The sequence below is a fragment of the Lissotriton helveticus genome, chromosome 2_1 (genome assembly GCF_964261635.1).
Source record: "Lissotriton helveticus chromosome 2_1, aLisHel1.1, whole genome shotgun sequence".
Taxonomy (NCBI): domain Eukaryota; kingdom Metazoa; phylum Chordata; class Amphibia; order Caudata; family Salamandridae; genus Lissotriton; species Lissotriton helveticus.
Window position 1 is genome coordinate 1189748322 of NC_136059.1, and position 17918 is coordinate 1189766239.

A 17918-nucleotide genomic window follows, 5' to 3' on the forward strand; every position below is an offset into this window, starting at 1 on the left:
TATATTCCCACAATAAGTGCTCCACTGCTGCTACCCATGCTTTTTTTAATGTGCATCCCTTTGTTTCCTTTTTGCCACAATATGCAACGGCAATGACAAAACACATTTTATGAGATAGTGGAAAATTTGCAAATCTACTACCAGCCTCCTCGGAGGTGACCTCCAATTGCCCTAGAGTTGCACACACCAGCAGTCTTTCCCGCTTTTTTTGTTCACAATTAAAACAAAACTGGGCATGAACTTGTCTGCTGCTTTCATAACTGCAGTGCAAAGAAACATATCGGCCCAGTGTTCGTCAAGCAAGTACTCTTCTCAGTGCTTAATGCGCAAAAAAGTCATAAGTGCAGGTGCCCAAAGTTGTGCATAGCAGCAAACTTTCGGCTCTGACAAGTGACGGGGTTGCTGACTACCAAGAATGCATAATCTTGATCCCACCTCATGGCTCTATCTTCCACCACCTATTACTTCCTGTCTCTTTAGCTCACTCCCGCAAGTTCTTTTTCATCTCTGCTTTTTCTCTCTGTCCCTGTTTTCCTGTCTTTTTCTAACTCTTCGTTCTCCTTTTCTCTCAGTTTTTCTTGGTCAAGGTCTGATGATGAAAAATTATTTCTGTCTCAAAAATGTGTGCCATGTGCACTACCTGCAGACACCTGTACACATTTAGCACTGTTCAGAATTCTCCATCTTACCCTCATTCCTATCCCCCTCCTGGCAAGCTTTTATTGGTAGTAAGGATGGAGGATAGCTGAGGGATGAATGCAGTAGATGTTCACGCCTCCCCAGCGGTAGCAAGAGCTAAACATACAAGATATATATATATACATGTAATTGTAATGTAACACAATCGTCAATGAATGCATAATTTCTGCTGCACTGTACAGTAAATAGTGCATTAAATTGTATTTGCTTATCACTGCAGTAAAATAGTTGTATGCAACATTTCAATTCCTCGTTTTGTTTTACGCAGGGCTGAACAATGCTCCGATTTGCAGCGTGCAAGATGATGGCTTGCATCCTGGAAGACCAAATAGTGTCTCCAAGCTCACTCCGCGAGAAAGGGAGCTATTACTGCGATACCTGCAGCCCCCCTCCAGAGGCAGGGGGCAGGAAGGCACCCTAAACCCGCTGCATCCAATTCTGGGTACCCCTAGACTGCAGGATGGAGGGAGAGTCTTACCGCGGCCTGGTTCCCGTGAGTGCTGAAGCATTTGGTGCCAGTCAGTAGGGCTTGACTGGAGGGCATTAGGGTTCAGTGGCCTCTCCACCCTCTTCCAGGAACGTGTCTTTTGTGTGACTGCTCTGCATGCTTTACCTCGTTCTGCAACCGCTGAGAATGTACGCTGTCTCTGAAAGCTGTCTTTGCAATTTAATATGAATAGTTTTTTTTTTTATCATTCTAGAGCTAGAGCCTTTGAAACATGAACGACGGCAATTGCTTGACGGGGCAAAACCTAGAGACAAATCAGAGGTTTGCAACATTCCCTCAATGCTTTTTAAGTTTCCTATATTAAGATTCAAAATCTTATTTCCTTCCACAAACGAATATTGGAGAAAAACTATTTCATAGATTATCCATCACATTCTCCATTCCCCTGGTTCAGTTTGTTAATGTGTTGTTAAATAATGTATTTACTAAACTCGTATATACATCTTCCTTGTCCCAATCCATGGCATGATACAGGTCTCGCCTGAATAAAGGAAACCGGGTATTATGTATGCTGCAATTCAGTCCATCCACGTATAGTGGGCGCCACAACTTGGCTAGTATACTCCGCACCCTCTTGTTTTTCCTGTCCAGGATTCAATGATTATCAGAAGCAAGTCCATTTCTGCTATCTGGTGTCATTTTCTGCCCTCTTGATGGACCCCTTCTCTACCTTAGGGTATATTTCAGGGTGCAGAGTCGCAGCTGCTAGGTAATAGAGAGAGTATTTGATAGAGAATGCCCTGTATACTATTAAGCTGATCATGCACCGAGAACTTATTCATATGCCAGGATCCCCAACAGCGAAGGCCACATAAGGGGTCACCTCTTAGGAATATTGCTTTAAACAGGCAAATAAAAACAAAGCTAACAAAAAAACAAATCTGATAAATGATCTCCTTCTATGCATTTTAAATGGCTACTATCTTGAACCATCATTATTACTTTTATGGCTTTTCCTCTACCATAACACACACCAGTAGTGTATACCATTACGCCGTGGGTGTGGTATTGCACCTTTCTTCACAAAAGATAAATATAAATAAACCTCTACCCTGCTAAGTCCTCCCTAGAGAGCCAGCTGGTCACCTACATCACTGGTAATACCTAGGAGTAAGGAGGAGAAACAATATATCTAATATTAATATAATTTCACCTATTTTGAATTCTTTCAGTTTGACATTTGTCAAAGCAGCCTTCGGTCCGGTGGAGGCTTCTGAATGGTCCGGACGATGCTGGGTATGCCACCCCCTTGTGGCTCAGTTAGGGTGGGAGGGCTTGCATTGGATTATATCTAAACTGGAGTATCCTGTCTCTGGAGTGGGACCCTCCTCATTCACAAGGCCTGTGGATCGGAAGAGTGTGATTCGGAGTATGGTGACAGCCCACAAGGAATCTAGGGAGCAGAGGGACGTTATTCAGAGCTTGGCAGGTGCTGGACCTCCAGCAAAAAATGACAGGTGTCCTATCTGTCCGATCTAAAAATAAAGGGAGGAGGGGATACCCGACCATTTTTGGCAGATATCTCCAATCTGCTAGGCGTTAAATCACCCCTTAGTTCTTTCTATGTTGTGGCCTTTTAAAAGCAGGCGTTAAATGCATGATACTTAAAGTAGCTGCAGAGATTCCAGGTCCTTTTGAAGACTGTCATCTTTCAGTGCACGCAAGTTTACCATGAGCCAAAGGGACATTAATTAATTTAAAAAATGTGTTGCATTTCCTAAGAATAATACTGTATTGAGGAGAACCACAATTTAGTCGTAACTGTGTGGAATATATATTAGTTTAAAAGAAAATAGTCTTCGCACCAACCTGGTAATTTCAGTTTTTTTAAACATCAGTGGCTCCGGCACCTGGCCCATACCATCAAGGTAACGTGTGTTAAGCCAAACCCTGTCAGGGATTTTAATTTCAAAATATTGGTCAGCCAGCATTGGTAGAGATTTGTGAATTTTGTCCCAGAACGCAGAGAAACAAGCACAGTGCCTCCAAGCCAAATTCTGTGAAACTACGTAGTTAAAACTGGACATTTTTTATTTGTGTTAAAAAATTGAATCCTCAAGCCTACCAATTGCTCCAATAAGAGCTGCTGTGACGATAACTGGGACCTCTCAGAGGTAGACGCCAGGAGCTGCAGCTTATGTTCTTTTAGGTTAGCCCCGAGTTACACTCCATCGCTGTCTCCTGGAGGACAGACTCAAGGCAATCTGCATACTTACACGCTGAGAGCATCTTTGATCAATTCCTGCTCTGTATCTAAGCATAGGCCGAATATCTTTGACCTACTCACCGATGAACCTCTTGACCTTCTATTTATCACCGAAACCTGGTTATCAAGTGACTCCAGTCCGGTGACTGAGATGGCCATCCTGGATGGAATTAAAATCATTGGGCTCGATCGCAAGGGAGGTCGGGGTGGGGGTTTAGATATTGTACTAAGGGATGATTGGGGTGGTTAATAGAATGTTCTTAATGAGTTTGCGGATGCAGAGGCTCTTGGTTTCTGTATCAAAGCTTCCCCTCATTATTCTGTGGGTGGAGTCCTGATCTATCGATCTCCCGGCCCGGCTGGCTCGTTCCTTGCAGCCCTGGTTACTGCGATTACCCCACTGTGCCACAATACTCACAATTTTTAATTCTTGGTGATTTTAACATTCATGTTGACAATAGTGACTCGGGAAGCCTTGGAACTTCTCGACTCCTTAGACCAAGTATACCTTAAGCAATGGGGTTACTCGTCCTACCCACCAATGGTGGGCATATACTGGATCTTGTTTGCTCCAATTTGCTGATTTTGACTTAACCTCCCCTCCTTGTTATTTGACTAGACCATTTTCTCATTAAATTCTCATAGCAGTCAGACCTTTACCTCTCAGGGGAGAGCTGTTAATAGGATTAATCCTAGGGAATTTAAAGAGGTACTGGCTGGGTCCATCCCTGTGCTCTCAGGTGATATTGAGGAGGCCCTAGGCAGCTACCACTCCTGGCTCAATGGTGCGGTCGATCAAATGTCCCCTCCTTTCTGTGTGAAAGGCGGCAGGAAATCTCTGTCCAAGCCTTGGTTTTCCTGCCAACTCAGGCTACTTAGACAAAAATGTAAGCAGCTTGAACATAAATGGAGACATAAGTATAGCCCATCTGACAAAGAGGATCTTAAAAATGCTCAAAAGGTGTACTATGCTGCCATCTCTAAAAAAAAAAAGTCAACACTATGAGGAGCATATCGCCTGGTAGGCCAACAATGCCAGAGACATTTTTTCCATTATGAAATACTTCAACTCCTCCAAAGCCGAGAGTCGAGCCATAATGGCCTCGCAAGATTGGTGTGAGGTATTGGCTGACCACTTCACGGATAAGATCAGACTTATCCAAGCTAACTTCAACACCACTAACCTTCAGAAGACAGCGACTGCCCTCTCTAGCTCTAGCTCTAAGGACCCGATCCCGCAATATAAATTTAAGACTCTTGAGGCCATTTATTTACAGGAGTCTCTAGTGGCACTTAAGTCTCTTAAATCAGGCTCTCCTAAGGATCCTTGCCCACCCAAGCTGCTTGTTGATGCAGCTGGAATCATCAACCTGGCTTTTAAAATGCTTCTTAATTTGTCCCTATCCTCCGGCAAGGTTCCTGTGGACTGGAAGCAGGCCATGATCATTCCTCTTCTCAAGAAACAGTCTCTAGACCCCTCTCTACCCTCCAACTATCGTCTTAACTCACTTCTTCCGGCAGTGTCCACAATTCTTGAAAAACAGGTTAATACTCAACTGCATGGCTTTATTGAGAGATTTAAACTTCTCCACCCTGCTCAATCTGGCTTCTGAACCCGGCATAGCACGGAGTAAGCGCTGGTCTAAACATCAGAAGCTATTCGGGAGTCCCTAGATGCGGGTAACAGGGATGCCCTGGTGTTGTTGGATTTCTTTGCGGCATTCGATATGGTCCCCCGTGCTCTTCTACTGTCCTGTCTTCGGACTCTTGGAGTAGACGGTCTAGCCTGGAGGTGGTGTGAATCATATTTGGTGGATAGATCCCAGCAGGTCTGCGCCCCTCCTTTTGCAGCCTCTCACTAAGCCTTAAATACTGTGTTCCTCAGGGCTCTATACCTAGCCCACTTTTATTTAACATCTATATGTCACCACTTTTTCAGTTAGCCCAAGATTGTGGGGCTAAAGTTATCTTGTATATGCTGACGATACTCAGCTGCTGTTTTCCTGGGACAAGTCCAGCGGGTCCAACCTCTCCCAGGCTAAAACCTGTCTCTCTGCTGTTTTTCATTGTTCGGCTGAAGCCCAACTTAAATGCAACGCAGACAAAACAGAGATTCTCCAGTATTAGGGGTGTCTTTCATAGATTCACATGCTTGAATATTCCCCGTAGTCGAAGTGGGAGTCCCACGGTACATAAAATAGTAGTGACGGACGCGTCGACGAGCCTGTCGACAAGCCGGCGCCCGTTTTTGATGACGAGGGCACAGCTTGGGACTGCGACGCCAGAGAACCAGGTCCCGTAGCCGTAGAGGCTGGCAGATCCCGTGGGGAGACAGTTTTAGAGACGTCGACGAGCCTCTTTTTCTTCAGAAAAGGAGAAGGCATCTCTGTCTTTGACCCACGCTTAAGAGAGGCCTTAGAATGGAATGAAGACATGCTCTCCACATCAGAAGGTGGATTTTCCGAAGTCTTCAACTTCTGTAGAAGGAGACGGGCCTCTCTGTCTTTCAAAGTCTTGGAAGAGAAAGTCCTGCAGAACTTACAGTTCTTTACCTCATGATCCAGGTAAAGACAGTAAATGCACTTACTGGGAGGATCTTCATGAAAAAGGCGAAGCTTTCCACAAGAGGAACATGGCCTGAATAAAGATTTTTTAGTTGAAGACATCTTAAGAGTTGAAGTAGCAATGAAAGTAGGCAAAAACTGAGCAGAGCTCAGGGAGACTCCCTTCACACGACGTGCGGTAGAAAATCTGAGGGCCTGAGCTTCTGAGGAGAAGGTTCTAGAGGGTGCTGCTGCCTGATTGGCTGGAATGCGGTCTATTATAATGACTCTGATATGTTACTAAAGTGAATTCTCCCTTTAAGGCTTCTATGGGCCTGTTTAGTTCTATGGTACTTTTAACTTTATTTCTATACTTTATACGTATTATGTTTCATATGTATATGTATAATTATATATTTTCTATATGTATATATGTTTATATATTTTACTACTATTTTATGTACCGTGGGACTCCCACTTCGACGACGGGGAATATTCAAGCATGTGAATCTATGAAAGACACCAATACTGGAGAACCACAGTTTACAGGTAAGTAACTAATGTTGTTCTCCTCTTTGGGAACTGCTCCACGCAGCTCTGGCGCTCTTTCTTGCCAGATGAGTTCCCTCTACCTTCCCCCCATGACGGTCCGGTAAAAAACCTGGGCATTTGGTTTGATGATAAACTTTCTTTTGGTCCGCAGATCAAAAAGTTAATGGGCTCCTGTTTCAGCATACTAAAATCTCTCAAAACGTTTCTCCCAATGCTCCCCATCTATGCTAGAAAAACGGTTATCCAAGCTCTGATAACCTCCCGCATAGATTATGCCAATGCTCTCAATGTCGATTTGCCCGCCCACCTACTTCTGGCTTCCAGCGGTTATTAGGGTGAAGTTCAAGGTCCATGTGACGGTGCACATTTTATGGCCATGGCCCAGCCTACCTTCAATCCAGATTCGGGTTCTATTCCCCTGCCAGGCAGCTTCCCTCTTCTAATACATGTCTGGTGATTGTCCCGAGGGCCTGCAAACAGAAATCCGGTGGCAGCTCTCCGGTCCATCTAGGCGCTATGTCTTGGAATGAGCTTCTGTTGGAACTTCGTGGTGTCCGCTCCTCGAGTATTTTCAGGAAGACTCTGAAGACATTCCTCTTCAGATAATTCTCGACAGAAGCTGTCAGTCTACCTCTTAGGCTCACAACAGGACACTTCTCAGAGTAGCCGCGCGGGGAATAAATGCCATTAACATAACATATCAAAATTAAGGCACACTTTTAAACAAATTGTTTTACAAAAAATGATCAATTACCTATATGAAGTTTAGCATTTGGCCACATGTTTAAAACGAAGACAGCAGAAGAAATAACTTGCTCCGACAGCCGTTTCAATTACAGACAAAGTGCCTGATTTAGAGTTTGGCAGACTGGACACTCTGTGACAAGCATGATGACGGATGTCCTGTCTGCGATATTACCAATGCATTATTGTATTTGTAATATGGCAGACGGGATATAATGTTTTGATAGCGTATAATGTCAGCCAAATCAAAATAAGGCTCTAAATGTTTACACAAAAAGAAAAGTGGTCCCAAAATGCATCTACATTCATTTGACCCCATATCTGGGAAAAAATGCTGACCCTGGTGGGAATTTCCTTTAACCACTGGTTCGAGTTCCTGAATTGTGGGTTTTGCACATCTTATGTACAACTATTTAGACAAAAATGCCATTTGCAGCTTGAAACCGCCTCCTAATAGCTTTTATTGTTGTTACTGGTGTTTATTAATTCAAAATGGTATGTTTATTTAGCAGTAAAGCTTTCTTATTTTGTCTGCTGAACATTATATCCACTGTCCAAAACGACATGTGCCGCAACTGGACCCAGTAGAAATTATTTAACTATCTGCTGGAGTGGAAAGCTAGATTCCCTTGTACCTTTCTGATGAACTGACGACTTTTCAGAAAACATTTCTGGCATATTGGACATGATATGTTTTGTGATAAATTTAGTAAGACAGTGAAATACGGCATAATAAATTATACCTTCTGCAGCATCACCCTTCGGATTTAAGAGATACTGCCCCTGAATGCTTCATTTTTCCACAGGAGGAACCCTCAAAGAATTGTCCCACCCACCGTGCTGGGTCTACTTCCCCGCGGTCTACGAGCGCTTCCTCCATGCAGAGAAGAGGCCTGCCAGGAAATAAACACCCTCAAGGCATCCGGTGCCCAGTCTGCAAATTCCAGGTAAGAATACCAAATAATCACTGATTGTCCATCCAACTTCAAAAAGTCACTCCGAGGTGAAACTAGACAATGCTTGCTTAATTTTGAAAAGAATGCTCAGATGACGTATCTCTTTCAGGTGCATGCCTCTCTATTCAACATCTAGGGCCACAGAAATCACGCAAAGCAGTGCAGCAAGTAAAGTTGCCGTGCTGTGTTGCATGAATGGGAGGGAGCAGAATTGTGCTATATCAGTTAAGATGTGGGGCTGTTCTGCTTTCTCCCTGTGCTGGCTGGAACACAGTGCAAAAACTATACTTTAAGGCATTGCCCACTTTGAATGTGTGCTGTACAATGCAGTACACATACAAAGATGGAAACACTAGGAGAAATGAAAACATTTTTCAGTGAGGCGCACGATTTTGGCACAAATCCCTGTCTACAATTCTTTGTAGATAGGGCTTTGCGTCAAAACTCATGGGTGGTTGCATGGACACCCATGCACTACCAATGGAATGCTCCCTTGACACAAAGTAACGCAAGGCAATGTATTGGTGTGTATTGGTGTGCGTTGCGTTATTTGGGGTTACACTCAAAAGCAAATCTGAATTTGCTTTGGATTGTAAATCCCAGAGTATACTTAGCATTGGGTTGGCATTCAAAAAGTAATACAAACCCAACGCAAAGTGTTGGTAAAGGTAGCAACCTCTACAACTGTATGACTGTAACTAGTCTCTCAATCTGCAATGTCAATGGATGATTACAATTGTTTTATATGTGTTGAGGGGTAACCCGGTCCAGAGTAAGAGAAGAACATGCTGTGTTTCCTATGCTAGAGAAATCTTCAGTTTTGGATAAGGCAATGAGGTTACAAATGCAACTCACACCTCAGCATATATAATAAGTATATAAAAAAAAATAAAAAAGAATATATATATATATATATATATATATATATATATATATATATATATATATATATATATATATATAAATATATATATATTTTCGCTCCGCAGTCAAATTAATGACAAAACCAGCACTCCCAGTAGGTTACACCTATTACGGTTTTATTGCACACAAAGAAATTGAAACAAACGCGTTTCAGCACTTGCCTTCGTCAGTGTCAGCTGGCGACGGCGAGGCAGAAGCTAATAAAGGCAGATGGACAAAAAATAATAATAATAGAAAATGGACTAATGCCCAAATCATAAGCGCCATCTTGTAATGGCTAAACTAACTCAGACAACATAAATACAATTAAGGTAGTACGGATTGCTGTTGGAAAAAATTGCATATGATGTTAACCGCATGCGTGCGGTAGGATTTCCGCCCGTACGCTGGGTTTTACGGATTCGCACTTTACGTGATGAGCTGGGCTCGTCATGAGCGTGCGAGGAGGCTACCTCATGACGAGCCCAGCTCGTCATCAGCGTCGAAGGGGTTAAATATTGCAATATATACATTGGAATGCCTTTATCTATTAGTCTTCCACCCTAAATGGGCAATCATTTCAAGAAAATTAATTCCATATATTTTTAGATCAATATTAAAACAAACCCAACATTCTCCGAATTCGCCTGAATTCATTTTCTCATGTGGAACTAGGTTTGGGGAAGATCTTAATGTATTGACACCCATAACGAAAATAAGGCCCTGAATGGGCTTACAGTGAGAATTCAGTTCTTCATAATTCATTTCTAACTCAGTGTGCCTTCTAAAATAGAGGTGTGTTTTTATGAAGTGTGTCCGATAGTCCCCTCACACCTTACCACACTGGTTTCTTTAATATGTTGTTAAAGTACTCAGGTTTTGACACAGCTCTCACCTACATTCTTTGAGTCATAATTACAGATGTGATATAAATTCTTCCCCCGAATTCAAACCCCCAGGTGACTTTGTTTGGAGTTCAATAATGTGCCTTGACTCCAAGCATCTTAGCCTATGTTTGTAATCTCCTCCTCTCAAATCCTGTGGGATACAATCTAGGCTAAAGAAGCTAAGCAGAGTGACAAGCGTGGCTCAAATCCACCCGAGTGACTTACCGCACTCACCTATAATTACCCAATAATAAGTCAGCCGGACAGTGGAGAAGAATAAACAAGCAATTTTATTAGGCCTCAAACTCCCATATGAGAGGGCCCTGTCCGACCTCACCCCTAAGAGTGCGCCGAGAGGAATGACTCATATCCTCACAGTGACACATTATAATACGAAAAGCAGAGAAAAACACGCCCATAGTGGAAAAGTACTGGACCCCGGAGAGGGTGAACAATGGCCTCATACAAGAGGCATCTGCACCTGCAATAGCAACATTCTGTTATCACCTCCCAAGGACACGGAGCCAGGCTTTAGCATCTCCAGCACATGAGAACAGTTTGATAAGGGGGTTTCGCTAGTAGTTTCAGCTACAACAAGCCAAGGAGCAAAAATCGCTGACATGTGGAATATTCCTATTCCTACGGGAGGGGGGATGAGCAAGTGCAACTCGCACGCAGAGAGAAATGCTTCAAAATGGTGGCACACAGGCTAAGCTAAGAAAACTGAAATAATGTCACAAGCATAAATGATATAGAAAGAATATAAACACAATTGCATAAATGTATATATATCATTAGTTAGACACATTCTGCTAACTCATAAACATAATGTATGGAGTGGGTGGGACATGGAAAACTGGAACCTATCAGGCCCTCCTTTTAGCAGTCTGTGGCTAACTTTATTAACCAAAAGGAGGGCCCTTACATCAAATTCTAAGGGCCGGGGCACTATGCCTAATCAAAAACATCGTCATCAATAAGCATTAACCAGTGAATATCATGAAGCTCAACATCATTGGAAATAGGGTATTGTCTAGTTGGTCTTTTAGAAACTCGTATATTGCTGGCACACATAGAACAGCAGGGGGGAAGGCAATAAACACAAAGACAGCAGGTCAATAGTATACCAATTATCCCTACAACACCCATCAGAATTTTCCAACCCCAGGAAGAGAAGATGCCCCACAACCATGTCTGTAGTGACCAGGTACCCGTGTCCTGATGGAGTTCGGCCGCTAACCTATGGAGCTTCTGTACAGCTAAAGTAACCGTCGGGGCGGAGTCAGGGATATACACACAGCAAGACGTCCCGATGACGCGACAGGCTCCACCCCTATCTGCAAGGATGACGTCAAGCACCATTCTGTTCTGTATCGTAAATAATCTCATAGCCTGCATCTCAAGAGACATATTGGCTGCAATATCGCCTCTGTATTCACCACCTTTTTCATTACCCTCGAGAGACGTCTAATGGCTCTACTGTTAAATATAGGACCCCAGAATGGTAATAAGCCCTTAGAGAAATCCGTGAATTGCTGCCCAGAGGTGTCGGTCTGATCAACGTCCTCAACCTGGAGGTCCCTCCTTTTATGCATAATGGCAAGCCTCCGGTGAGTTTTATGATAGTCTGAAGGTGCCACATAAACAGGTGGGGACAAATATGCTAAGTAACAGGTCCCACCCCAACCCTCAGGTAACCACAAATACCCATTACCCCCACATACAAAATTGATATTCGGAGGAGTAACTAGTGAAGGACTGAGGGGCAGGCGAAGTGAGGCAGTCACATTGCAGAAGCTGTCACCCACTTTAACAGGACCTTTTCCCTGAATACAAAAATAAGGTGAAGGCCCAACAGTCGCTAGGGGTACCAGAGAATGACCACTACTGTTTGCCGCAGGAGGGTGTCTGTAGGCTAAGGAAGAGTTCAGTTGCAGAAAACTTTCCCTCACTTTGTCAGTGTCATTAGGCGTCACAAATCGTTCTACCTTCTTCGAGAAAGTTTCTAAGAATGTTTGATCGAAACGTCCGTCAGTAAACAGCCGTCCAAGAGATGAAGGGGGCAAAGGGCGTACTCGCATTGTCAACGTTGACCCCGTACCAGGGAGTCGGGGAGTCAGAAAGTCAGGCTGCTGAAAGAACTTCACCATCCCAATCAAGGTGTACCATCCCACGCAGCTATTCACAGGTGTTAAGGGAAGTGCCAGTAACCTGTCCTTTTTATATGCAGCGGAAGGAAGCAACCCACAGACCCAGCAATCTGTCACATTATATACGGCATGGGCATGATGTAAAGTCTTAATGAAAACATTATCACGATAACCCTTCCTCATGCATTGTTCACCATAATCAACAGTAATCATATTATGCTCTTGCAAGGGAGAAGGAGTGGGGACCAGCTTGTGGACAGGATAAGCTTCATCTAGAAAGAACAGTATTCCAAGAATGATCAAAAATATAATGATGAATACCACAATAACCACTATTTTTCCTTTTCGAGGCAGGGCATGCCATGGTGAATCTGGTTCTGATCTGCGAGGGGCAGCAAAAGGCTGCTCCTCCTCTGGAATAGGACGACCAAAAGGGTAAATTTCTCCTAATCAAAATGTCCAAAAGTAAACTAAGGGGGCGCTCTAAAAAGTTCCAGACACTCTAAAACCGGCCAGAGGGGTTCTTCACCCTTAAAGGGATCTTCTCCCTGTGTCCGTTAAAGCCTCACAGGTAGGCTTGCAGTCTCGTAGTCCCTAATCCCTCGATGGAGTCGCACAACTGCAGCAACTCAGGAGCACTAAACCTGGGCCCAAACACAACTCTAGTGTCTCGTTCAACAATGTCTCGATAGTGCACCAGGGCTCTTGCAGCAGTCCATCCCTATCACTAGGCTAACCCGTTCAGCCTTGTCTGTCTCTAGGCCCTACCACAGCCCTTTTCTGGTGCTCAGTGCTTTTGCCTCCCTTTTCTGGGCCGCAAGTTATAACGAGTGCTCCCTCGCCCTTCAGGATCTGTGAACAGAATGGGGGAATCAATAGGAGGAGAGGTAGCTTCCGGAGTTTGCTCACTGTGACCAAGAGAGGCCTCGCTGCTTGCACTCAGGGCTGGCCTCCGTTCGCTCTCACTTTGTTCCTCACTCGTCAGTAAAGCATCCGAGAAAGGGATATAACGAGGAACTGTTTCGGTCTCGTGATCTGCAACACCACCTCTCACCCATTCATCATAAGGCAGTGGGAGAGGTACTTTTTTTACATGCGAGGCATGGGTCCACGCCTTCCGACCCTCCACTCGAAGTGCGGTGCGGGTGGTGAGGAGCACCTGCCTTGGCTCCGACCACCTAGGCTCCAAACAGGACTTCCGTTGATACCTTTTGATGACGACCCAGTCCCCTGGGTTGATGCCGTGTCCGGGCCCCTCAGGCAACGGCTTCAGGGTATCTGCTACCTGCTGATGAATAGAACGAAGATCTTTAGTCAAGGCATACAGGTAATCTATCAACAAAGGATATTCAATTTCAGAGAAACATTTAGGTCTAGGAACACCACACACGTTGGCGGGCCTGCCAAATATAACTTAGTGGGGGGAAACACCTGTCTTGGAATTTACCGTCACTCTGGTGGAAGGTAAGGCAAGGGGAAGTGCGTCTGGCCAGCGCAACCCTGTACTCTCCTGTATCTTGGCCATTTTGAGCTTCAACGTACCATTGAATCTCTCAACCAAACCCGCAGCCTGAGGATGTTGGGCTGCGTGGAATTTTTGAGAGATTTGCAATCCTTTACAGATCTGCTTCATCAATTCAGCATTAAAGGATGTGCCATTGTCACTCCAGATCACCCGAGGCAAGCCGTATCTCGAAAAATACTCCTTAATCAAAAATCTTAGCTGTCGAGATGGCTGTACAGTCTTTAGTTGGAAAAGCCTCCACCCATCTACTAAATGAACATACCACCACAAGGAGATACTTGAGGTTATTTACCCTTTCCATTTCAATGTAGTACATTTGAATCACCTCAAAAGGGTAGGATGGGGGGGCAAAATTACCTACAGGAACGGGTGTCCCCTTCCCAGGATTATGCCTTAAACAAACCATGCACTGCTGCACCAAATGTGTTGCCACCTTGGAGATGTTCTTATTGCTCCACACTGGGTCTAATAATTTGCATATTCCCTTTGCACTAATGTGAGCTGGTCCGTGAGCCATAGTCACTACTGGGAGGACATATGCGTTCGGAAGTAACCATCGCCTTTTGTTTGACACATCCGTCCAACACTCATCCGAGTCCAACCGCCCCCCTCCATCTTTCCAGTGTTTCAACTCTTCCTCAGTCGCCTTTTCTTGTATGTTCCGCACACTCTGTACAGTGTTTGCGAACATGTCGACATCCGGTACCCACCTAGCCGGTCCTGCCTCAAACATTCGTGGGATCTTTGTCCTAGCCGTCTCTTTAGCTGTTTGGTCTGCAAATGCATTTCCCCACCCCACATCATCTACCACCGCTTTGTGTGCACTACACTTAATCACAGCTAATCGTTTAGGAAGTGTCAAGGCTGTCAACAGTCGCAATATCAATGGGCCATTCTGAATCTTCTGTCCATGTGATGTCAAAAATCCCCTCTCTGCCCACAGTCTCCCATAACTATGAGCCACGCCAAAAGCATATTGGCTGTCAGTGTAAATGTTCACATCCAGTCCTTCACTCAATTCACACGCTCGCATCAATGCTATTATCTCTGCAGCTTGGGCTGAGTTATACGGAACCCTAGAAGTCTCCACCACTGTTTTCAAAGTCGTGACTGCGTATGCTGCCGTTGTGGTACCATCTGCTAGTTTAAAACAGGAACCATCAACATACAGTTCCCCATCAGGATCATCAAGGGGCTTATCCGTCAAGTCTATTCTTCCTTTTGTTTCCTCTTCTGTCCGAAACAAACAATCATGGACCTCATTGTCCTTTTCATCTGAAGGGATGGGTAATAGCGTAGCTGGGTTCAAAGTGGCACATCTTTTAATCGTAACATGGGGGGCAAATAATGTAATCTCATAACCAGTTAGACAAGCGCTAGTTAAATGCTGCGTCTGTGTTCTGTTTAATAGAATATCCACAGCATGCGGTACCATTACTGTAAGAGCTGAACCCAGTACGAGCCCTGCCGATTGTCTAATTGAAACCGCGGCAGCCGCTGTAGCCCTTAGACAGCTCGGCAATGCTCTCGCCACGTTGTCAAGCATAGCAGAGAAGTAAGCGCAAGGTCTCTGTTTCCCCCCGAAACACTGAGTTAGGACAGACAGCGCGCAACCTTCCGCCTCGTGCACATAAAGAACAAAAGGCTTCTGGTAATCAGGTGTTCCCAAAACAGGTGCAGAACACAAAGCAGTTTTTAATAACTCAAACACTTCTTGACATGCTGGAGTCCAAGGTAGGGGTTCGCGCACTTCTTTAGTAGTCAGATACAGAAGGGGTTTTGTTAGTAAGGCGTAATTAGGTATCCACTGGCGACAATACGAAGTTATGCCCAAGAATGCGCGCACCTCTCGCTGCGTGTTAGGTACAGCCATGTTAGTTATCGCCTTAATGCGCTCCGGTGTCAGCCTCCTCCCCTCCTTCATTAGGAGATGACCTAAGTAGGTAACCTCCTGTCGGCAGTATTGGAATTTAGGAAGGGACACCTTGTGTCCTTTGTGAGCCAAATGGTGTAACAATTTAACAGTAGAGTCTCGGCACCCGTCCTCAGTGTCTGAGGCAATGAGGATGTCGTCCACATATTGCCATAAGACGTTACCCTGTGAGAGTTCTAAATCATCTAACTGTGCCTTCAAAGCTTGGCTATAAATGCTTGGACTTTCCGTATAACCTTGAGGAATTCTACAAAATCTAAAACTTCGGCCAGCCAATGAGAATCCGAAGAGATAACGGCTATCTGGATGCACAGGGATACTAAAGAAAGCGTTCTTAAGATCCAGCACAGAAAAATACTTAGCCGAGGGAGGTATCATTGTCAAAATCGTAGTAATATCAGAGACCACCGGATACTGAGGCTCAACCACCTTGTTAATGTGGCGTAAATCAATCACAAATCGATAGACATCAGGTGTACCCTCGCTGGCATCAGAGGAGGGCCTCTTAAGGATCGGAAGAATAGGACTATTACAACTGTTAGAATCCGTCTCCTCCACTACCCCTGACCGGATCAAATCCTGTATTGTTTGCAACAAAGCTCTCTCTCCATCCCTAGATATTTTGTACTGGGGTATCCGAGGTAGTTTAGCACCCACCTTAACCTTTATCGACACTGGGGCAATGTCCATTTTTCCCACATCAGTATCACTGCTTGCCCACAGACTCTCAGGAATCCCCACAAACTCAGCCGGGAGGGGCTCATCTTTCGAAAAACACTGCTGCACGCGTGCGACAGAAGGACCCATCGTGAGGTACACACCGTCTGGGGAACAGTAAATCGTGGCATTTAATCTTTTTAGCAAGTCTAAACCCAACAAATTCTCACCACAATTTGAAGTCAAAAGGAAAGGAGAGTCAACAGTAAAAGGACCGATCGTAAGTGCAAGAGGTTTAGAAATGGGGCTAACCACCGGAGTACCTGAAAACCCAACGGAGATATTATTCTTGCCAGACAGAGCCGCCCCTGGGACCTGAGAACGTGCCACCAAACTTTTTGTAGCACCCGTATCCACTAAAAATTTCTGAGGGGATCCCGACAAGTCTGCGGTCACATAAGGTCCACGTTGATCAATATCCACAGAAACCGGTCCCATGCTCTGTCCTAGTTATAAGAAAATCCGGTCAGGTCATCCATAGCATATGCATCGTTGTAGTACTGTCTATCTCTACCATTGTCACCCTCTGTCTGGAAGTGTTGTCTATCCCTTCCTCCGTCGAAGTAATTCCCTCCCGGTCTCCTACCTTCCTCGGACTGCCTCCCATTCCTGCCATGTTCACCCCGACCTCGTCCTCTGCCGGGCCCGGCAGCGGACCGAAGTTCCGGACAGTCTTTCCACCAGTGCCCCTCCTGTTTACAGTTGGCGCACTGGTTCTGTCCCAAGCGCTCCCTTTTCTCTCCCCTTCCGTAACTACTTCCTCTCCGACCAGCTACCAGGGGCAGGGCTCCACGTCCCCGACCCTTCGCCACCTGCTGCAGTAACACCCTCGTCTTCAAATCCTTGGCCTTCTTCTCTTGCCTGTCCTTATTCTCATTCTCCCTATGCTCGTAATACTGGGCCATGCTCAGAATTCCGGAGGGAGTGGACGTCGTCCACGTACTCTCCGATGCCTGCAATCGAGCTGATATTTCCGGCAACAGATTCGTTACGAATCTGTTAACGAAAAGTCGCAAACCCCCATCTTGGGAAATATCCTGACCACTGAAATCCATGAAAGTCTCCTCAAAACGAGTAAAGAAATCCGAAACTGCCTCGTCCTTTTTCTGTCTACATGCAGTCAACTTATCCCAATCCACCTTTTTAGGAGGGATAAGTGAGTGCATATATTTTATTATACGCCCTGGTAATGCTAGAATCTCAGCCTTCGGCTTCTCCCCTGGCTTTCGCTCCTGGTCCCAATCTTTGAATGCCTCCCAGGTACCACCCAGGTCCTCTGCATGATCTGAACCCTTTACCTGTCTCCATACATCCACCGGAACCAATAACCCAAAAAACAATTCAATATCTGCTAGAGTCATGACCGTCGAGGAAGCAGCTTCTGTTAACTCCTTGTAATAAGCTGTCGGATTTTTCCTCGAGTCGGGTAACTGAGCCTTTAAGGCAAGTACCTTGCTCCTTTTCCAGGGTGTATATACCCATTGTTCTTGGAAATGAGCGTCGACAAGAGCTCGGGTAACAGTATTTGGAGTTGGATCTATCACTTCAGGTACCTCAGGATGAAAAATAGGGTGTACTTCCCGCATTGGGTGTAT

At 45.0% G+C, this 17918-nt stretch overlaps 1 protein-coding gene across 1 annotated transcript in view; it reads left to right on the forward strand.

Moving 5' to 3' along the window:
• Positions 1-17918, forward strand: part of LOC144819668 (uncharacterized) — a 510454-nt gene that overhangs the window by 172857 nt on the left and 319679 nt on the right. Inside the window, exons 3-5 of the mRNA XM_078677472.1 lie at positions 968-1192; positions 1401-1468; positions 8059-8199. Of these exons, the coding sequence (XP_078533598.1) occupies positions 968-1192; positions 1401-1468; positions 8059-8199 (434 nt within the window). The remainder of the gene's footprint in view (positions 1-967; positions 1193-1400; positions 1469-8058; positions 8200-17918) is intronic.